We start from the raw sequence: 23,719 nt of genomic DNA, 5'->3' as shown, positions 1-23,719 counted from the left end.
GCAGCAGAGAGGAGCTGTTATGGACTGACCACAACCTTTCTTTCCCCCTGCGCCACTTGAGGTTGGGGTGAAAGGAGTCGGGAATGAAGCTGAGCATGGGAAGAAGTGTGTGTGTGTGGGGAAGGTATTATTTTAATTTTGTCTTTGTTCTCACTATCCAAATGTATTTTAATTGGCAATAAATTAAATTATTTTTCCCCAAGTCAAGTCTCTTTTGGCCATGATGTTAATTAGCAAGCAATCTCTGTCTCTATCTCAACCCACAAGCTTTTTCACCTTATTTCTCCCCCTGTCAAGTTGAGGAGGGTGAGTGGGTGAGGGGCTGGGTGGGCACCTGGCACTTAGCCAGTGTTAACCCACCACACTCCTGAAAATTGACAGAGGCTTAGAAGGTAGCAAGATGGTGAAGTTAATCAAATGACCATTTGTATCTAAGGTCAAGTACTTCATATAAGAGGACTTTAAGACAGTAGATGATATTGTAGTTGCATGCAGTAAAAGGTAAAAAGGAGAAAAACAGTATCAAGTCTTCCAACACATGCTTAAGGCTGCTGATATGCGGGAATGGGCTGGTGGGAATAATGCAGACAATCCGTGATGGATAAAGAGCTGCCAGCTGTGTGGCTGGTTAAATGACTATTGAGGTTGACCTTGGGAAGCACCTAGGGGAAGGAGGTAGAAAGAAACTGTCTCATTCTTCCTATAAGTCATTAGAAAGATTGTGAGGGAATATGGGATGACATAGCTCTAAAGGAGTGAAGGATTTAAATCAGTTCTCTCCTGTAGCTTCTTCCATTTGCTTTGGGAACCCTGTGGAAAAATAAAAGTATGAAGGGTACCAACAGGAGTAGGTACCTGACAGATCATGAACAGTTTCCAGCACGATGGTGGCCGTGGTTGAAAAGTCCTCTAAGGTACCACTCAAGACAGATTCTGCAGTTTCAGACATTTTATTTATGAGTTCTTACTGGTGAACAAAGCCCAAACAGTTCACTAGTGAAATCTGAGGGATATAGGAGAATAAGCCTTTTCTTCTAGCAGTCAGTACCTTAACATCCCTCTTTCCTGTGAGACACATGCCTTTGTATTCCTCTGATGCAGCCATGGAAGTAAAGGAAAAGGACAGCAGAACACATAAGGCACTCAGTATTCCTGGGGGTTTAGCAGTTGTAGTTCATTCATTTTACAGATGACAGTAAGAGGGTAACAGTTGCCAAATTGCCTGGTAAGGCTCCAGCAAGGCCTCACTGATGGAAAATAATCTTGCATGGGCTAATATAGAAGCAAATTTCCATTACAGTGTGTCTGCCCTAACTCTTTGAATGGCAGATAGAAGTTTCCAGGATCAAACAGCACACTGGATTAGCAGAAGGTGGCAGGCTGAACCTGAAAACCTCCAAAGCCCAAGAACAACACATCTCAAGGCACGCATGCCAGTGATGAGACAGGTGTGTCTGTCTCCTCACTGGCCACGTTGCCATAGTATGACAATGCACAGAACATACCCTGAAGGGATGTTCCAACTTGTGGCTCCAGAGCAAAAGACTCAATAGAGTGAATTAACAAGGAGAGGCGCAAAAAACAGGGTTTGTATACGTGCTCTGGCGTTGACCCCCAGTATCCATCCAGAGGGACCTTGACAGGCTTGAGAGCTGGGCCTGTGCAAACCGCATGAAATTCAACAAGGCCAAGTGCAAGGTCTTGCATGTGGGTCGGGGCAATCCCAAGCACAAATACAGGCTGGGTGGAGAATGGATTGAGAGCAGCCCTGAGGAGAAGGACTTGGGGGTGATGGTTGACGAGAAGCTCAACATGAGCCAGCAGTGTGTGCTTGCAGCCCAGAAGGCCAACTGCATCCTGGGCTGCATCAAAAGAAGCATGGCCAGCAGGCTGAGGGAGGTGATACTGCCCCTTTACTCCGCTCTCATGAGACTCCACCTGGAGTACTGCGTCCAGCTCTGGGGCCCCCAACATAAGAAGGACATGGAGCTGTTGGAGCGAGTCCAGAGGAGGGCTACGAAGATGATCAGAGGGCTGGAGCATCTCTCCTATGAAGAGAGGCTGAGAGAGTTGGGGTTGTTCAGCCTGGAGAAGAGAAGGCTCCGGGGAGACCTCATAGCAGCCTTCCAGTATCTGAAGGGTGCCTACAGGAAAGCGGGAGAGGGGCTTTTTACAAGGACAAGCAGTGACAGGACGAGGGGGAATGGTTTTAAACTTGAAGAGGGTAGATTTAGATTAGATTTTAGGAAGAAATTCTTTACTGTGAGGGTGGTGAGACACTGGAACAGGTTGCCCAGAGAAGTTGTGGCTGCCCCCTCCCTGGCCGTGTTTAAGGCCAGGTTGGATGAGGCTTTGAGCAACCTGGTCTAGAGGAAAGGTGTCCCTGCCTGTGGCAGGGGGGTTGGAACGAGATGATCTTGAAGGTCCCTTCCAACCCAAACCATTCTATGATTCTATGTTTCTATGATTTTATGATCAATGCCTTCTTTGCCTCAGTCTTTAATGTCAGGACCAGTTGTCCTCAGGAGACTCAGCCCCCAGAGCCTGAGGTTAGGGACAAGGGGCTGTGTGAACCCCCCGTAAACCAGGAGGAGACGGTTAGTGACCTGCTGTGCCAATTGGACACCCACAAGGCTATGGGCTCAGATGGGATTCACCCTAGAGTAACGAAGGAACTAGCAAATGAACTTGCCAAACCACTCTCGATTATCTACCGGCAGTCCTGGTTAACTGGAGAAGTTCCAGCTGACTGGAAATTAGCAAATGTAACGCCCATCTACAAGAAGGGCCAGAAGGATGATCCAGGGAACTACAGGCCTGTCAGCCTGACCTCGGTGCCAGGCAAGGTGTTGGAACAGATCATCCTGTATGCCATTACACAGCACATGCAGGACAATCGGGGCATCGGGGCCAGCCAACATGGATTCATGAAAGGCAGGTCCTGCTTGACCAACCTGATCTCCTTCTATGACCAAGTGACCCGCTTAGTAGATGAGGGCAAGGCTGTGGATGTAGTCTATCTAGACTTCAGTAAGGCATTCAACACTGTCTCCCACAGCATCCTCCTAGACAAACTGGCTGCCCGGAGCTTGGATGGGTGGACTCTTCGATGGGTTAAAAACTGGCTGGATGGCCGAGCCCAGAGAGTGGTGGTGAATGGGGCAAAGTCCAACTGGCGGCCGGTCACTAGCGGTGTTCCCCAGGGCTCAGTTCTGGGGCCGGTGCTGTTCAATATCTTTATAGATGATCTAGACGTAGGGATTGAGTGCACCCTCAGCAAATTTGCAGATGACACCAAGCTGGGTGGGAGTGTCGATCTGCTGGAGGGTAGGAAGGCCCTACAGAGGGATTTGGACAGGTTAGATAGATGGGCTGAGACGAACGGCATGAGGTTCAACAAGAACAAGTGCCGGGTCTTACACTTTGGCCACAACAACCCCATGCAGCGCTACAGGCTGGGGAAAGAATGGTTAGAAAGCGGCCCGGCGGAAAGAGACCTCGGGGTGCTGATCGACAGACAGTTAAACATGAGCCAGCAGTGTGCCCAGGTGGCCAAGAAGGCCAATGGCATCCTGGCCTCTATTAAGAATAGTGTAGCCAGCCGGTCTAGGGAAGTGATCGTCCCTCTGTACTCGGCACTAGTGAGGCCGCACCTTGAATACTGTGTCCAGTTCTGGGCCCCGCACTTCAAGAAAGATGTTGAGGTGTTGGAGCGAGTCCAGAGGAGGGCGACCAAGCTGGTGAAGGGTCTGGAGGGTCTGACCTACGAGGAACGGCTGAGGGAACTGGGGTGGTTTAGCCTGGAGAAGAGGAGGCTCAGAGGTGACCTTATTGCAGTCTACAACTACCTGAAGGAAGGTTGTAGTGGAGTGGGAGTCGGCCTCTTCTCCCAGGCAACTAGCGATAAGACAAGAGGACACAGCCTCAAGCTTCGCCAGGGGAGGTTCATGTTGGACATTAGGAAGCATTTCTTCTTAGAAAGGGTCATTAGACATTGGAATGGGCTGCCCAGGGAGGTGGTGGAGTCACCATCTCTGGATGTGTTTAAGAAAAGACTGGACATGGCACTTAGTGCCATGGTCTAGTTGACATGGTGGTGTCAGGGCAATGGTTGGACTCGATGATCGCAGAGGTCTCTTCCAACCTGATTGATTCTGTGATTCTGTGATATCAGTATCAGCACTCTGGTGGTTAGAGCAGATATGGATCACAGAATCACGGAACCACTTATGTTCGAACAGACGTCTGGAGGTGTTTAAACTAGGAATGACAGGGGAGGGACAGAGTTACCAGCAACCCTGTGAGGGACTGATGAGCAAAGCCTGCGAGGGTTGAAGAGCAAAGGGCCTGGGGTGCTGTGACAGGAAGGGATCACAAAAATCAAAAGAACAGTCCCAGCTCTTTCGGCCTTTCCTCAGATGAGAGATGCTCCAGACCCTTAATCATCTTTGTGACCCTGTGTTGGAGACGCTCCACTAAGTCCATATCTTTCTTGTACTGGGGAGGTCCAGAACTGGTCACATTAATTCAGACACAGCCTGACCAGTATTGAGTAGAGAGGATTAATCCCATCCCCATGCTGGAAATGCTTTTCCACTTCATCATCTTCCAACGTATCTGCAGGATACTGTTGGCCTTCCTTTGCTGTGAGGGTGCATTGCTGGCTCATGGTCAGCTTGTTGTCCACCAGAACTCCAATCACAGAATCACAGAATCACAGAATGTTAGGGATTGGAAGGGACCTCGAAAGATCATCTAGTCCAATCCCCTTGCCGGAGAAGGATTGCCTAGACCATATCACACAGGAACGCGTCCAGGCAGGTTTTGAATGTCTCCAGAGAAGGAGACTCCACAACCTCTCTGGGCAGCCTGTTCCAGTGTTCGGTCACCCTCACCGTAAAGAAGTTTTTCCTCATATTTATGTGGAACTTCCTGTGTAAGGAGGTTCCTCCTCCAAGGTCCTCCTTTGCCAAGCTGTTCTCCAGTCAATTGGCCCCACCATGTACTTGCGCATGGGGTTATTCCTCCTCAGGTGCAGGACTTTGCAGTTCCCCTTGTTGAACTTCATGAGATTCCTGTCAACCCATTTATCCACTCTGTTGAGGTCCCTCTGGATGACAGCACGACCCTCTGGAGAATTAGCCACTCCTCCCAGTTTTGTATCATCTATGAACTTGCTGAGGGTGCACTCTGTTCCATCATCCAGGTCACTAATGAAGATGTTGAACAGTATTGGACCCACTATTGAATCCTGGGGTATACCACTAGCTACTAGCCTCCAATTAGACTTTGTGCCACTGATCACAACACTCCAAGCCTGGTCATTCAGCCAGTTTTCAATCCTCCTCACTGTGGACTTATCTATACCTGTACTTCGTCAGTTTGTCTAGGATGATGTCATGGGAGACAGTGTCAAAGACTCTACTGAGGTAGAGGTAAACAGCATCCAGTGCTCTCCCTTGTCCACCAAGCTATTCACCTAATTACAGGAGGCTATGAGGCTGGCAAAGAATGATTTCCCCTTTGTAAATCCATGTTGACAACTCCCAGTGACCTTCTTGTCCTCCATGCATTTGGAAATGGTTTCCAGGAGGAATTTCTGCATCACCTTCCCAGGGACTGAGGTGAGGCTGTCCGTCTTAGAGTTTCCCAGATCTTCCTTTTTGCCGTTCTCGAAGACAGTGATATTTGCTCTCTTCCAGTCTTCAGGAACCTCTACTAATTGCCATGACCATTCAAAGATAATTAACAGTGACCTCACAATGACATCAGACAGCTTCCTCAGCACTCATGGGTGCAACCTGCCAGGCTCCATGGACTTATATATGACTAGTTTGTTTAAGTGCTCCCTGACCTGGTCCTTCTCCACCAATGGTAAGTATTCCTTGCTCCAGACTTTCCTTCTGGTCTTAGGGGCATGGGATTCTTGAAGGCTGGTTTTATGGGCAAAGACCAAAGCAAAGAAGGCATCAAGTACCTTGGACTTCTCTCTATCATTTGTAACCAGTTCCTCTGCCCCATTCTGCACTGGACCCACTGTTTTGCTAATGGATGAACAAGTGAATGCACACAATGGACCTGTCTGAGGATTTCAGCTCAGTAGAGTGTGAAATGGTTGCAGATATTATTGTATTTTATGTGTTGACTAAGAGAAGAGAAAGAGCTCAAGCAGATTCTCCAGAGGTACTGCAATAGAAAAACCTTCTGATGTCACACAGGAATACACAACATGTACTTTCTTTCAAATACGTAATTATTTTTACAGTGGTATATCAATTCATCTGAGTGCACCCACGAGTTGCCTTTAGAAATTGAGTGATATCATACTATTTTCCTTTTAATTTATCTTTTATTTCCCAAACCCTTACTTCCCTCTATAGGAAATATTAGTCAAAAAAAAAAGAAAATGTTTCTTCCATACTAAACAGAAATCTGAACTCAAATCTCTTATTAAATGTTCCAAGTATAGAGTTCATATACATCCCCTTCCCCCATATGGTTTTTAAAAATGATCTCAAGAGAACAAGAGAGAGAAAGTTTCAGTGATGCCTTTGTATCTGTCTTTTAATTTACTGAGGATGCTCTGGTTAGCTTCAAGCATTTAGAACACACAAATCTGAGTTCAGGCACTGTAAGTATGAAACAATTAAAATACTTTTGAGAAAAATACTTCCATAAAGTCAAATTCTGAGGGGATTCCAGCAAGACAGTGGCAAACATCATCATTCAGGGTTAGCAGGAGACTTTGTTAGTTTTTTCCTTTTCCTTTTCTCCCCACACTCCTTTAATTTCAGACTCAGAAGCTCCAGCAGTTTGATTTCCCCATGCACAAACAGAGAGATCTGGTTATTTCTAACTGCATAAAAGAGCTTCTAGAGAGCGTGGTTAAAACCATGCATATCAAGACTCTCATACAAATAAGAAACAGGAATAATCTACTTGGCTCAGTATCCTGATTCTGCTCAGAGTTTTGGAGTGCAAACCCACTGTTTTTAATGCTGTGATTCAGTGTGGCTGCTCCTAGCCAAGGCCTGCTGCACAGATGGCCTGGGGCCGTGAACTTCCTAAACTTCATTGGCTTCTTTTCTGCAAGAATATAGTGTAACTATAACATTACTGGTTTGGGTGATCTGTAGCTCTGTAATAAGTATAATGAACTTGGCATTCTAGCATTAGCTAATGAGACTGAATTACATTTTTAATCTTGCTTATAGTAATCAGTTTATACTGTGGACTGCTGACATACTATATATGTGGAATGCAAATGCATTTTTTTCATGTAGAGTTGTTTGTATTAATGAAATTTTTGCACCTATATGAAGCACAGCCATGTGAAAACTTATCACTTGTTATATATAACCTTAAGTCTCTCCTTTAATTTGATGCAACAGATGGTCACTGAGAAAAGATCTTGATTCCTCACCAGCAATACTTCCTGGTCTGTGTACTTATCACAGTGAAGGATATTTTTTTACTTTCTGTTTTGAGATTATTTCTTTATGGTTTTGGTAGATTCCACGGAAAATGTTAATAATAATATAATATTAATACAATATAACATCATTAGTATCAATAGTTAATTAATATAACATTGGTGTTTGCATTACTGATATTACTATTTACATATTATAATACTAAATACATGCATATATACATATATATACATGTGAAATTCTAAATTCACTAAAACAACTCTAATGAAATTAAAAAAAGCAGTAAAAATATTACAGAATATAGCTGGAGAAAAGGCAGAAAAACGATGACTGCTTCTAATATACATGTTCATTATCAGTAAGAAGTCTGATATAAATGTCAAAAATACTTCTCTCAACAATCTTCCTAATGATATACGAAGTGCAATCTGTAACTAGTGAAATCACCCAAACTAATATGAACTTTTCAACATAGAGCTATCGAGAAGTATTCAGGAAATAGTACTAGTAACTGAATAAAATGAATTGAGAGGTCTTTAGACTTACTTTTGTGTCTTCCATTCTGCATTTTCTATGTTATAAGTTTGGAATTTATTAGACATACTAGGAAGATGTCTTGCACATTTTGATTAATATAGTCTAGGTTTAGATTTTACTATAACTAGCAGAATCCAAAACTTCTGCAAGCTGTATGAGCTGGGATATTTTTTTTTTAGCTTTAATGATTGCACAGTACTAATACTGATCTTCAGCAGGAATTCAAACATGTTTCTAGCTGATAAATCAATAATAAATTCTCCAGAACTCTTACATGAGCATATTCAGATGTAAGAAAAAGTATTAACAAACCAATAACATGCCCATAAGCATACCGACTAATCTAATTAGAAAAAATAAACAGAATGTGACGCTATTCACTACAATGCTCTCTGCGCATACATCTTTTCTTTAAGTTGATATCTCAAATATTGCAATGTCCAAGATCATAATCTGCAGACTTTACAACACGGATTGACTTGAAAGGAAGAACACAAACAACTAATACAGTATTACAGGAACATTTTAGATTTTTCTTGATGGTATCAATTCTCAGTATTGTTTAGCCTTGAAGACCTAGCAAGATCACACCCTTACATGGTAAGGGCTACTGGCACACTAATAATGAAGAATCCCAACAGGGAAGCATTGTATGCATACATGTATGCAGCAAAAGATCTGAAGTCTCATATATATTTATTTTTGGATCAGTGGGATTAGGCAAGAGGGTATATTACCGTTACGTAGTAGCCATAATTACAGAATATTGCAATTACATTAGAACTGATTTACCAATCTAATTCCATTACATTTTTCTCTTTACCTGGAAAATCTTTTTAAAAAAATCAAAAATTCACATTCAACATATACATGATACAACTGGGGTAGGTAAAAATGTCACAAAAAAAAATGAACAATTGGTGTGCTCTTTTAGATACAACTCCCTTTCTGTCAAACCACTAAACCATTATTTGTTTTCAAAGGACAAGTAACTGCCTCTGGAAAAATTCTAAAAAGAAAAAGAAGCAGTCAAACAATAAGAATATGACAAGCATCTTGGTGGTAGAAAAATAAACACTGGGATAATACGAGGCAAGAGTAAAAATCATGTAAGGCGTAGGCTGCACCAGAAAAAAAAAGGCAATATAAAGAAAGCAGTCAAATAAATATATACAAATTAGCACAAATCCTTTTGCACTGAGGTTTCATGCAGAACTAAAAAAAATATATTAGAGCTATATTATACATCACTTAACTAAGACGATGAGAGTGCTTGTTAAATACTAAAGCAACTTAGAAAGGATAAGGTAGAAAACACAGTAACAGGAGAGTTTAATTACTCCCAAGCAGCCTGGTAAGAAATCATGAAAAGATACGATGCAGGGACTATATTTTTAGATGCTGTAAATAACGGTTTCTTGGAACCATTAGAGAAATCACAAGAGAAATAAGTCTTGATTTTGCATTAAGCCAGGCATAGGATCTGTTTCAATATAAAAAAACCCACCATTTAAAAACACTGACTATGATGTACTCAAGTTCAGTGTTGTTCTGGGAGCAAAACACAAAAAATCCACCAAAAATAGTTTAACTAACTGCAACAGGACAAGGTTAGTAAGGGTAAAAATAAAGGGAAAAACTAATAGGTAAAATGCTTGCAGGTTACAGAAAAATACTTCCATAGAGTTCAGCTAAGTATGTATGATCTGGCAGAAAAAAAAAATCAAGCATGACTTTAAAAAGAAAGAGCTTGAATGACAAAATAATAGAATAAAGAAGACTATCAGATGACATCTTTTAGGCCAAAATAAGGGTGGAGGGTGTAAAAGGAACAGATCTGGTAAATTAAATCTACAACCTTGCATATTCAAAAAGGTTCTGGGATATAATTTATTTTAGGCAGAAAAAAGTACCCACAGAACCATAGAATCATAGAACAGCCCAGGTTGGAAGGGACCTTGAAAGATCATTTGGTCCAACCTTTCATGGGAAAGGGAGCTTAGATGAGATTATCTAGCACCCCGTCCAATTGCATATTGAAAACCTTCAGTGATGGGGACTCTACCATGTCCCTGGGGAGGTTGTTACAGTACTCATCAAAACTTTCTAAAATGTGAAAATTAGGAAGCCTGAAATTATTTAAAGACGGTATGTAACTTTTCACTTAAATAGCATTTGGTACCAAAATACAGGAAAGTGGCAAATACGATGGCAGTTTTTTAAAAGGGACAATGAAGGACAAAAAGATTGAAGCAAACTAAAACCCAGAAAATCTATATTCAGAGGCAATTTCCTAAAAGTTGTAATAAAGAACGTAAGCAGCAAAACCATGGAACAATATGACATAAAGAATGAGTATAAAATTTTGTAAAAGGAAGTTATGTTTCCCCAATTATTAGAATTCCTTGAACACATTAATGGTCATACACAAGAGGGTCATCAAACAACACAGCTAATTTAATTTCCAAAAATATTTTGAAATCATTCCCCACCAAACGTTTTTAAAGAAAATTAATAGTCATGGGGAATACAAGAAGGTCATCTTTTGGGTTAATAAACCAGTTAAAAGAAAGGAAACAAAAATTACAAATACTAGGTCAGTTTTCACATTGGTGAACTGTCACAAATATTGCCAGCTGAGTCCTGTGCTGTTAAACACATTCACAAATTATCATAGAATCACAGAACCATAGAATGCTTTGGGTTGGAAGGGACCTTAAAGATCGTCTAGCTCCATCTAGTTCTCTAGTTATGTGAGAATGTAGGAAGTAGTGAGGTGAAGAAGTTTGCTGATCACAACAAACTATTCAGAACAGTCAAAACAGTGGCTGCCTGCAGAAGATTGCAGAACTGTCTCTTCACTCGAGAGACATGACCCCTGATTTCAGGGAAATTATTAATTGTATAAGAACAGCGAGTGTAGACCATGACTTCTCAATCTAAAGAAGAATGAGTAGCAGAGAATGTGAAAGCAGTCAATAAAACAATGAATGACATGTAGAAAATGTATTTTTGGTGATGTGACAAGTATCTATTTGGTCTCTATCTATATATTTATACAAAAGCACATAAATATATAAAATAGCTTGAGGAAGAATAAGCAGAACTCTTAATTAGAATAAGCACTTGGGTGATGCAAAGCATATCCTAAATAGGATATCAGAAAGAAAATACTTGTCAGGATCTAGGGCCATATGTCAAGATCCAGGAAGAAATCATGCACTCTTCAGGATGTACAATGCATTTCAAACCAACACTCTGAAAAAGCCTTTCTGAATACTGTAATCACAAACCTGACAACAGAGTGGACCTAGAAGACATATAATGAGTGTAAGAAAAGTCAAATTAAAAGGGAGTGGCATAAATACAAGGACAAATCTCTTCATCCTTTTTAAAAAAAAAAAATACAGGCACTGGAATTGATACAAACAGGAAAAACTCACAGTTTCCACAAAGTAGCACTGAAACCACATGAAGATGTTGGATAGAAGAGTCAACACTGTTCACTTGCATTTTCTGTATCACAGGGGAACCTCAAACTCAAGTATATAGCTACTACAAGCTAAGTACCTATATTCCACTTGAGTGAAAACTAATGCCTGGCAACTAGCTCCTACGTAGTCTATTCTGAGCTACAGCTTAAACTCATGGAGCAGATGACGCTTTAAATTATATCAAATATGAAATATCCTTTGAACAATTGCCAAGCAGATTTATGATCTAATGAAAAAAACTACAACCAGTCTACAGGTCTCATTGTATACATTGATTAAAAAAGTTAAGAAAATCGAAGCAGTTTTTTTTCAAACTTAGAGGACTCTATGAACAGATCTGGCAATTTGATTGGCGATCAATGTGTCAAAAGTCTGTCAAAATAAAATGGCTTTACAAATCATATGATTCTTAATAATTAAGTATGAAAATTTCAGATGGCCCTTCTAAGATTTCAGACTATCCACTCTTGCTTATACCACTGTAGCAAATTGTTGCAGCCATGTAACAGCCTAGTATGCCTTGTAATCCTATGAAAGGTTTGATGTCCTTTCCTTTGTTGGCTTCTCCAGGAATCTTCTCAAGTTGAACACTGCAGTGCAGGGGGCATTAACTGGGTCAGCACCACTGTAATTTGCTCACTCACATCTGATGACTACTGTAGTAGGATGTTAAAGCATCATCTAAATATATTATTATAAATTATTTTGTGGAAGTTACTGTCAGGGCCCTATTCTGCAGCTTTATCAGATAAGGTGAATGCCAGATAATCAAACCTGAATACTGTGAATAGATTGTACTAAATTCTCCCACTGCTTTGCAATGCTCTGGCAAGGGAAACGGATCATAAACTATGTCTAACTAGACAGTTACAGAGGGATTACTGTTGCTTTTGTCTATGGAAGCACAGCAGCTGTAACATACAGCAAACTGCTTTCAGATCATTCCAAATTAACGGCCTGATTCTGTATTTTGTAACACCTGTTTATCATTGTCTATTTGTTCACCCAATGCCATTGAATTCAGTGGATGAGTAATTGTGACAGAAAGAACGTCACATTATACATTTTAGCAATCATTTACTAAAATGTTTAAAACATTTTTATCTACATATGGTAATACCTGAGAGTATTCTGAGACTAAATGGGAGTTTCATAGCATCATATGATTGTGATATCACACTACTTCTTTTTCATATTTTATACCTATGTATTTAAAATATGTGCCCTCACAAAAAGGTTCACCGGGGTATGGGCTAGTAGTCTAACTGAGAGACTTTAGATGTATAATGATTTCTGTCTCATCTTAGATACAACACTAACACACCACAATCCTGAGCATATCACTGCTTCTGTTTCCCCATTGATAACATGGGGATACCAATACCTGCATATATATTTGCATACTTTCCACTTTTATCTCTATTTAGAAGATTGTTCTCCTGGCACAGAAGCTTCCATTCCTTCTGAATTCCTTCTGAAACTTCCCTATTTGAATACTTGCAAAGTTTAATTATAGAGAACTGCTTATGCTGAAAAGGAATACAAAGATATAATGACAGTTCACATTCTCAATAATAAAATACTATTAAGTCTAGAAATATAAATTATTGGAGCAATTATAGCAGCAGAAATAACACTATTATTGCAATCAACTGCTGCTGTAGGTATTTGAAAACAATCTTTAATTTCCCTTTGAGTGTACCAATCTTATCTCTGCAGAGGAACAGGCTACTGTAAACAATTAATGATACTAAAGCTAGCATGAAACTAATTATTCTGAAATATGTCTAGAGATTTCAGAAATAATATTTTTTTTTTTTAAATTTCTGATTTAAAATGTCTTTTTTCTGTATGCAATTCCATTCCTATACCCCTGTTGTTGATTTTTAAGCCTTAGGAAAGAGCTATCATAAACAGCTTTTAAAAAAACAGTGTTTTAAGAAGATGACACTATTTAACTGTTTTAGCTGATTTTGCTGTTTACCTGTTTCTTAGATGTGACAAGTCTGAAGTACGCCTGTCACATTCTTTAAAGAAGAAACAGGATATGTTTTAAAAATAAGTAATAAACAAAGCTGTCACAGAATTGAATGGGAGTTTTTTCACTGTGTAGAGACAGCAGGACGAGATGTCTGCCAGCCAGCTATTTATAGTTTAGCTTTCCTCCTGACTGTTCAGCTATACCTTCCTACACTGTCAGATGAATCCACTAAACTTTGCGAAGGACAGTTTACAGAGAGTCATAAAAACAATTTCTTGCTGTGTGTGAAACAGTTTGCAGTGCTTGAACTTGGATGAATTTGTCCAAGGTGTTTCAGTGCATACACCTGTTATCTCATTTCCTACACACGTCTTCAGATACTTACCCTCTAATACATATTCAGGCAAATACTTTTTCTATCTTTGGCCTGTGGGTATGTAACATCAGAGAACTGTAGATGTGTACAAGGAAGGAGTGGCAGAGAGGAGCTCTTATCAACTGACCACATCCCCCATCCTCATCCCCCTGGTCTGCTCAGGAGAAGGAGACAGAAGAGCTGGGAGTGAAGATGAGTTTGGGGGAAAATGTAATGAATATCTACTGCCCTCCCTTTGTCCACAGAGCCAGTCATCTCTATATGGAAGGTAATCATACTGGTCAGGCAGAGTTTCCCTTTGGTAAATCCATGATGGTTGTTCCCAGGGACCTGCTTGTCCTTTATTTGTTTCTTCAATTGTATCAGGAACTGAGTTGTGCTGTTGGCCTAACGAGCTCATGGTTATCCAGATCTTCCTCCTTGGTCTTTTTGAAGATGAACGTAACATCACATTTGTCTTTTTCCAGTCATTAGGGACCTCCTCTGATTGCTCTAGTCTTTCAGAGGTGATAGAGAGTGGCCCTGTGATAACGTCAGCCAGTGACATATGCTTGTATGCATCCCGTCTCGACCCATGATACTTTATATGTCCAGTTTAATTAAGTAGTCCATAACTTTATCTTGCTCTACTGTTGGTAGGGTTGCTCCCCACCAACCACCACCACCAGGCACAGAGATCTGAGAGGTGTGAGAGCTTCTGATTAATGAAGAAAGGTATTGGGTATTATGGCATTGCTTCCACAGATGTCACAGGTGTTCTTTTAAATATATCACTGCCTTGAGGGTAAGGCTGTAATCTGTTCTCCTGAAGTGCATTCCCAAGCTGTGGCAGCAACAGGGAAATCAATAGAGGGTGACTAGGAAGGATGTTCAAGCTTCTGTTGATAGTGTGCTAAGTCTGTTATTACACTGGGCAGTGGAAACATACACAGTTAGTGCTTACCAAGCCTTCCAGTCCAGAACTATTATTAGTTTGTTTATTGATATTTCTATTCAAAATGGTGTATAATAGGCAGAATGCCAATCAGGTTCAGAATAGACTCAAAACACCTCAGCGAGAACATACAGAGAAGATAACTTCTCTTAATAATCCCTGAAAGGGTCTATGGTTTCCTAACCGATCTTTAAGGAAGACTGAAACAACTTTCTCCCTTAAAGAAAAAGTAAAAGTCTACCCCTTATACAGAATTACATTAAAGAACAAAAGGAAAAGCAGTCAAGATAGGGAGGTAATTCGCCTCTCATTTTTGGAGAAGAAAGCTTCAACTTTTTGAGACTAAAAGAGAATAACTGTTGCACCTTACCTTACATGTTGAGGGCACTCTGACTCTAAGCAATATCGAATAATAAACATACAGATAAAAAACAAATATGTGGAAATAATACATGGACACTTGAGAGCTGATTAGGAAATTGCAGTATAGGAAATCCTCAGAGGGTTTTACCCTGAGGGCTTCAGAGATCATATCAAATTTCACTCATAAAGAAAGTAAGAGGAATCTAGCCTGGAAATTAATAGTGTGGCAGGAGCCAGCGCCAGTAACACGGAACTCCTGTGTCAACAGTTTCTGGCACTGACAGCTAGAAGTTCCTGTTAGACAGAAACTGAAGCAGTCTAGGGTCTGAAGTCACTGCTCTCTACAACTTCCACAATATTGGAAGGTAGGAGAGCCAACAGCTGAGTGAATTACTCTGGTGAGAGAAGGAGCTCATCTAAAACAAGACAATGTATTATTAGGCAGATATTACGGATATCACAAGGGTCATTATCAGACTTGACTCCAAGAGTGATCAGAACATTTGCCAGAAAAAGCTGAGTCTCAACTGGAGCAGAAATTTCCCTTGAAGCGAACAGCAGGATGAAGGTCAGAAACAGACCTTTTCTGCTTCGGGGATGATGAATGTTTTACAATAGAAGCTTGACTGTCTGGGTCAAAGCTGATGAGAAAGAAACTTCCTGGAGTGGTTTCTCACTGCTGGGACTGAAAAGCCCACATAAAGAGAACTTGGACAGACGGTTCTCCATTCCCTGATAAAAAGGAAAAATATAGCCTTTATAGACTGTATGTGGCTTACAGCCAACAGACTTTGATAGTGAAGCCAAGGAAAACTAAACTTTCCAAAGCTACAAAAAGTAAAAATTAAGCAAAATGAGACACTAAGATAAAAATGAAGACAAAAATCACAAAGGAGCAAAGAAAATCAAGCGAAATCAAAGGCTGAGGTAATCTCAAACAGAAAGCAATGAACTGCAAAAAAGCTTCATGGAAAACTAAAGAGGCAACTGAGAGTCAGGGTGTGTTTTTAACTTCTGGGGAAGCTACATGAACATATGCTTTCCAAATACTAATAGAGATTAAGTATCACCAGCTTGGGCACTTGCACATGCCCCACACCTATTACCTCAACTAAATAACAAGCATGGACCATAACATTTCACCTGTTAATCCTACATTAAGAATAATCTATTGAACTGCAACATCCTTAAAGAAAGAAAGCCCATCTTGACATGACAATCCAACACATATATAGGCAAAAAATTTTAGCAGTAAATTACCCTTAAACCGTTGTGTTTTATCGCTATCTTAACTTACCTAAGGTAAACCTATTGTTCTGGATTTTATTTTGTCTTTAGCTGGTGAAGAGCTATTTACCTTCTCAAGCTTCCTTCTCACATACACATTATTATGTATAACCCTCAAACAAATTGCTTCTTCACCCGCTCCTAAATACACTCCATGAATTGAACATCTCTAAGCCATCACTATAAATTCTTTGGGGGATCCCCAAAAACATTTATCTTAGCTTCTAGAAGACAGGTCATTTAAACATTGAAAATATCATTTTCTCATATCTTAATAGTATAGAACATTTCTTGAAGATACATTTCTATAGTAAATGACATTTTATATGCAACTAATAATATAAAATATTCTAGATGAATGGATAATTTGAGTATGAACATTTGAATTAAGGGAAAAGTTCTATAACTACAAATACTATTTGATACGTTCTTTTAACACCAGTATGTGGTATTTAGAAGTATACTTTTGACTGAGTATTTTGCAACCCTAAAAGCATCTACTCACAAGAACTTTTAAGTTGGATTTCAACAGTATTGTCACTTCACTGGTTAGTGTACAATTTATTATAAGGTGAAAGCAATCTAGAAATGTTGAATTACAATAAGAGCATCAAAACCACATCTGTGCTTGCAATTACTGTAGTTGCCTCATTATAAGATGACCTTCACTTACCGAAGAACAGAATAGAAATAAAAAGGTTAAAACTATTGTCATAGGGTGAAGTCTACCCAAAAGCAGGGCTTAAAAAAGGAAATCTGGACTACATACGTCCAGCTCTGACTATACGATTCTGCTATGCACTGGGAAAACAAAAAAAGACCAGATTAACTTTGTTACAGTTGTGGGGTGACACCTATCCAAAGACCACTGCTCAGATAAATGAGACCTGGACTACACCAACCCAGCACTGAAGGTTCAGTTTATTCCACTATGCATGAAAAACAAATAAAGACTCACAGATAATCCTTGTTATGTAATGGTGAACAGCTTTACATTCTGGTAACACATTTGGGACATGAGACTAGAGAGTGAAATAATCCAGGCAGCAACACTGGTTGGCTTTAGGTAAGGGGGAAGTCAGAGACTGACTTGGGGGTAACTGACTAGCAAGGCCACTGGCACCTTACGCAAACAATTTAATTTTAAAAATTTATACCTAGTTATAACAATAGCCCCTTGGTTGTATTCTGAGCGGGACTCCACACTCAGAGTCACAGAATTGTTTGGGTTGGACAGGTCAGGACAGACACCTGACAAGTTGTCGGAGCCAGCTGGGAACTGCTCTGCACAGGGGCCACACTGCCAGGAGCTGGAATGAGTGTCCCCTGGGTGCATCCCCAGTCTTAAATGAATTACAGGGGCTGGGACTGTGATGAGTGTGAGTGTGAAGAGTGTGAGTGTCATAGACCAGAACAGAAATTGCTATTTATACTCATCCAGCTTTGAAAAAAAAAAAGTATTTTGATTGGAAGCCACTTAAGTAATGTGCATCTTTTATTGTGACTACTGTACCCTAAATTCCTCCAAAACAACAATTCAATAATGATCCACTTCTCTCCAGCACTCTGCATGATCCTGTGTGTACTCTTCTTCCCACCTTCACAGCTCACTTCTTCCCTAGCTCTGTGCTAGTCCTATTGCATGTTACTTCTCACCCCTACATACAACCTTACCCTAGCTGCACACATGGCCCCACAAGTTCAAGTTCCTGTGCCGCACCTCTCATTCATTAATGCATTTCCACAGATTATCTCTCTCTTGGTCCATTTTTACACACACCTGTCTGTGCTGGCACAGGATGCAAGCAGAGACCCTCTTGGTTATGGAACCCAGTGCAGTTACACTTTTCACATCTTAATAGAACTAGCACGTGAGGTAACAGGTACCTCCTCTAAATTTGATCTTTTTTGCTCCTCGACTCTGCCTACTCAAGACAAACAGGAATGCAGATCATAACTTCAGGTCAGAAAGCTATTTCTGTTTACTTCACTTACCAAAATCCCAGGCACGAGCAAAACTCTGCAAGGGACCGTACTCATCCCTTAGATGTAATCCTCAAAAAGCTGTAAGTAATTTTTATTTTTTGCATAGTTTAAATCTCTTCAGTTACATCCTATTCCATATGTCACTCCTAAAATAACAAACATCTTAAATAAAAATAAATAATAAGAAAAAAGTACCTGTTTTATCGCATAATGATGAGGTAAGCCACCAACAAATATGGATCCTGTTTCAAGCCAATATGAACTGGACCAGAAATTGCTAGGCATACTTGTCTTTGCAGATATCCCCACGATCGACATTTCTGCTTCACATGGTACCATGCCTTGCCTGCATAAATTTAGAAATAGGCACATTTTACCACCATACATAGTTTACATTACTGTCTGTCTGACAAACTAATTAGGCTGTTACTAAACCAATGAGGAAAGAAAATCAAGTAAATAGTTGTTTTTATATTAAAGACTATAAACATAAAATAAGCTGTTTAACAAGCTGTAAGTTGGCATGTCTTTGGGGTTTGAACTTCCATTAAATTGAAGCCATATTGTAAATCTGAGCAGTGTAACTGCTAAAAAAGCCAAAACACATAATAATGGCTGAATAAAAAAGTTAGGCAATTTTTAACAATAACAAGAAGGCTTTGCAATTTGAAAAAAAGACATCCATTGACTTAAAATATATTAAATATCCCTCCTTTTCACCACAAAAAAAGATAACCCAGAAAAGAAATTTAAAATAAACTGCATTTTAGAGAGTGCAGACCTACTATAATCTGTAATACCTATCTTCAAAAGCATTATTCTTAAAACTGAAGGCAGTAATATTAGGCCCTGAAATTAATATATACATTCCCTTTTCCCTCCCCCTGACCACAGACCCTCTTAAGAGTGTTGATCTTAACAGCATTGCTCTTAACAGCATGCATAAATTGTTAACAATAAACAGAAGGTACAAAGTAAGCAAGTTGGTTTTCTTCAATTTTTTTTTTGATGATGTAAAGCTTATTTACATTCTGATAACCAACTGGCAGCAGGCACTCTGTCTTCATGAAAGAAAGGACAGTGAAGAAAGATCAGAACTAAACAAGAGTCTCTCACATAGTAATTTCTTTCATTCAGCCTACCCTTCTCTCTGCACACAAAACAAATTAGAGTTCAATCAATCAGCTGTATGTTTAAAAATATTAAAGTGCTTTTGTAATATAGGTGCCACAAAAAATCTACGTGAAAATAGCATATATCAAACAAAACTATAAAAGCAACAGTCTGTAATTTAGCCAGGATGCTATAGGTAAAGTATGAATTCAGTTTATCTTTGATAATGCAAAATTAGGTTCTGAAGCTTCTTGGTTACAAAAAGAGCATGGAAAGTTTTCTTCACTATCTTCTGTCAGATAATGATATATAAAGGATTTCTCACATACTATTTGACAAGGTCTTCTATCATTTTTTAATCGAGAGTATGGAGACAACATTAGCAACATATGCAGTTTTCTCTGTTTTCTGTATAATTCTGGTTTTGTGATACTTTCAGAAAAATATGTGAACGTGGTATTAGCCTCTTAACAGACAGGACTATAAATGTTTTTGCAAGCAAAATGGCCTGTTCATCCTAGGGTAAATAACTTCAGATGAAGAATATGAAGTTTTGTTTTGTAGTTAAAATCAACATTAAAGAAGATAAATAAATTGGGGTTTTAGTTCTGTGGACTAAAAATAAACTTCTTAAGGGATCAGTTCAGGGGATTTTTTTTTGTTTTCACCTCAATTTTTACAAAGTTCTTTTGAAACTTGCTAATTAATAGCTAATGAGAAAAAGAAAGAGAAAACTGTAGCCAGAACTGCAAGCAAGGAAAGGTATGTTTTCCTACCACATTTTGTAGATATTATGCAATGGTTGTATGCCCAAGCACATACACAAGGTTCTGCAGCACATCATTTTCATTATTTTCTTACAAAGGAAGTTTACTGATAATGTGTGTAATTCATACATGCATTCTCAGTAGCTCTGTTTGCAATGATCAAGCAGTTTTTCATAAGGCTTGAACCCAGTGTGACATCTTGGATATAACCATTGTACAGTAGAAGGATTTGGTGAGAGTTCTAAGGAAAAAAATATTGATTTTTAAATATCTAAAATTTCTTCTCTTTCTGATAAAAGGATATAATATTTATGAATAAAGGCATAATAATAGGTCAGCAATCTTTCTGAAATATTTTAAATCAGACTTGTTTTAATGCAACATAATTCTTAAGATTGGAGTGGAAGGGGGTCAGAAGGGGAACTGACGACATTTTTATTTTTTTAAACTAATTAACAGATGTGTTAAATGAAGGAAAGCTGCCCAAACAACTTCTTTTATTATTTTTAAATTACTATTTCTTCTACACATTTTGAGATCCTAATGTTGTAACTGGTTACGTGACCATGTATGCACTTCTATTACACAAGCACCCTATTTACAAATGTAGTTCTTTTCACATTAGCTTTAGACATATTTGTTAGCTTGTCCTTAATAGCTTATATGATGGATATGCACAGGTATTTTTGTGTGCATATATAAACATATTTTGAAATTAATTCCCAGTACTTTATGTCAGAAAACAAGTTAATGTAATTCAATAGCATGAGCTGCCTTCGCCCTAAGCTTGTTCGAATGTCAGCCATGCACCTTTGATTGTGCCTGATTGAATCTAGCAGGGTCTGGCCAAATCAGAATAACAACCTTAAACTATTATTGTTTAGCATTTGCTGATGATACAGTCACTGGGTCATATATGCACTCTATGAAATTTCCATCAGGCTTTTAAAATACTTTTTGTACAATCAGCAGATTGGGTGCTTTAAAGGTCAAGTAAGAAGACAGAGCTTTTTGCATAATTATAACCGTGGAAATGCACACAGTGATTCTCAAGCACTAGTAATTGTGCCTCAGTGCAACCCAGAAGTAATAGTTCACAGATTCCTCATTTGTACTCACATAAATGTAATGATTAAATACTGGCCTATTAATTATAACCTGAAGATGAATTCTGTCTAAACAGTATTAAATCCACTGCCCAGTGCCTTGCAGGTTGGAAGGATGGAAAGGTCAGATAATAATTTGGTAACTGTTGGGATAACGGTACCTAAACATGACAATGTCTGCATGAAATCCAAATCCTTTTACATAATGTCCTTACTTGCTGACATTTGTTAGTGATGATTAAATGACATGTTTGAGATTATCATAAAATGGTAAAAAGGTAATAAAACAAATGGGGGGAGAGGAGGAGGGAGAGGGGGATGCTCAGATAAAGTACTAAGTGTCAGTCATGCTGTGCAGCCTTGCTGGGAATAAAACTGCTTTAATCTGGTTTTCCTGATAAGAAAGGGAAATCTCCTGTTCTAGAAACAAGACTGAAACTTTCACCCATATCTAGCAATTTCACTTCGAACATGATCATGCTAAACAGCAATAAACAATTCACCAGTTACCCTTGAACTATTTAGGATGTAATGTTAGCATTCAGTCTATTAAACAAAAACAACAGTAGGTTTGTAAACAACTATATCAAATATGAGTTGTGAACTACCAGAATTAAAGAGAAGTTTTATTATCGTACATTCTAAAAACCAATCCCTAAGTTCCCAGATTTTATTGAAGACAACTGACTAATTAAAGCTGAGAAACATTTCATTTTCACTGTGTTTAATTATTATTTTACAGATTTCTTAGCTTAAAAAAATCAAAGCCAACTCATGTTTCCCTCTGTTTTCACTCAGTATCTAGTAGATTTCATTTTCTGGTTTCATACTCAAATCACTCCTTGCAGTAGAATGTTTATTTTCATAAAACTGCAACACAAAATAGATCTATTGACACAGACTATTGAGGGTTACATTTTCTTAATGCACATTTAAAAAGTGGGATCAATTTTGACCCCGTAATGGTTTTAAAAACCATAAGGCTTTGCAAGGGTATTTGAGACAACTCTTAAGATTAGAACATCTGGACCTCTCTGCTCAGAGAGGTTGTGCAGGTTTCACCCTAGGAGGTTTTCAAAACCCAATTGAATAAAGCTCTGAGCAGCCTGGTCTGACCCCTTGGCTGGCCCTGCTTTGAGCAGAAGGTTGGACTAGAGACCTCCTGAGGTCCCTTCTAGCCTGACTTATGCTACGATTCTACAATCCTGTGACATTTTTCTGTAGGAGATCTATGTAGCAAAAAAACCCCAACCCCATAGTAATAACATTTAAAGAATAAGGCAGAACCTCATATTACCCTCAGTAGATTTATTTAGATAGAAAATATACCAGTTACTCTCAGAGTAATTAAATTTTCACTCTGCAGTAAGATGCATCATTTTAGACTGCTCTCATCTGTTGGTGCTGACTGTGTCCTACTGAGACATCAGGCAACAGACACTTTCATGTTGCAGATGAACTAATGAGTCAACAACATATTTTTTCTCATTCCTTCTGACAGCAGACTCATTTTTTCTGGACCTGGAGGTGATTTCTTAGTCTGGTCTTAGAGAGTGATTTAATTAAATATATAAGAACAATGAAGCTAATGACAAAGCATCACGTAAATTGCTATAAGAATACAAGGGGGGGAAATAATCTTTGTTTCATATTCTAAGGAATGAATAAATATGATATCCCTTATTCTTTTTACAAAGGTTACACTTACATTACTAAACTAAAAAGGTCCACAACATGAAATCAATTCCTGACACATCATAATCCATATTCTTATGAAGTTACTACTGTTGATGTTACATTTGCCACCCAGGTTAGCTATCACCTCCAATTCTGAAACTGAAAAAGTTCACTGGTTGGTGCAATTCAGGAATCATTCCTGGTTTAAATGTTGCCAACCCATTTCGCAATAAGTATTTTTATAGACATGATATGGGACTTGCCAGTTGGCCTCAGGTGCAGAGAATAGTCTTCAGATTTCAGCTTTATTTACTACTATAGATTTAGACAGAAAAAAACCAATAATCTATGCCTCTGGCCATTTCTGTCTGCAGTTGGGAGAGCTTCAAGTTTCCTGCTGCTCACATTGTAACAACCTCAAATGCTATTTACAGAAATTAAACTTAGAAAACAATATGCACTTACTTCAAGTCGATGTAGATGTAAATAAAGCATCCTTTAGTGAACAGCTTGGCCCAAATGACAGTACTGTATTCAAGCATTCAGACAGTGGCAAGTTTAGAGTTGGATCTAGACTCACAACACTGAGATTTTATTTCAAGTGAAACTAAAAGACTGCACTGAATAAGAAGATAGTTACACAGTGGGAATTCATATTTACATGA

The 23,719-nt window shown here is 39.0% G+C and overlaps 1 protein-coding gene across 1 annotated transcript in view; it reads right to left on the bottom strand.

Moving 5' to 3' along the window:
• The window catches only part of EYS (eyes shut homolog), a 1,023,158-nt gene that overhangs the window by 302,038 nt on the left and 697,401 nt on the right, over nucleotides 1-23,719 (bottom strand). Inside the window, 1 exon segment of the mRNA XM_068405393.1 lies at nucleotides 18,587-18,737. Coding sequence (XP_068261494.1) covers nucleotides 18,587-18,737 — 151 coding nt within the window.

The sequence above is a fragment of the Nyctibius grandis genome, chromosome 1 (assembly GCF_013368605.1).
Source record: "Nyctibius grandis isolate bNycGra1 chromosome 1, bNycGra1.pri, whole genome shotgun sequence".
NCBI lineage: Eukaryota > Metazoa > Chordata > Aves > Nyctibiiformes > Nyctibiidae > Nyctibius > Nyctibius grandis.
This window is presented reverse-complemented; position numbering and strand designations above follow the sequence as displayed.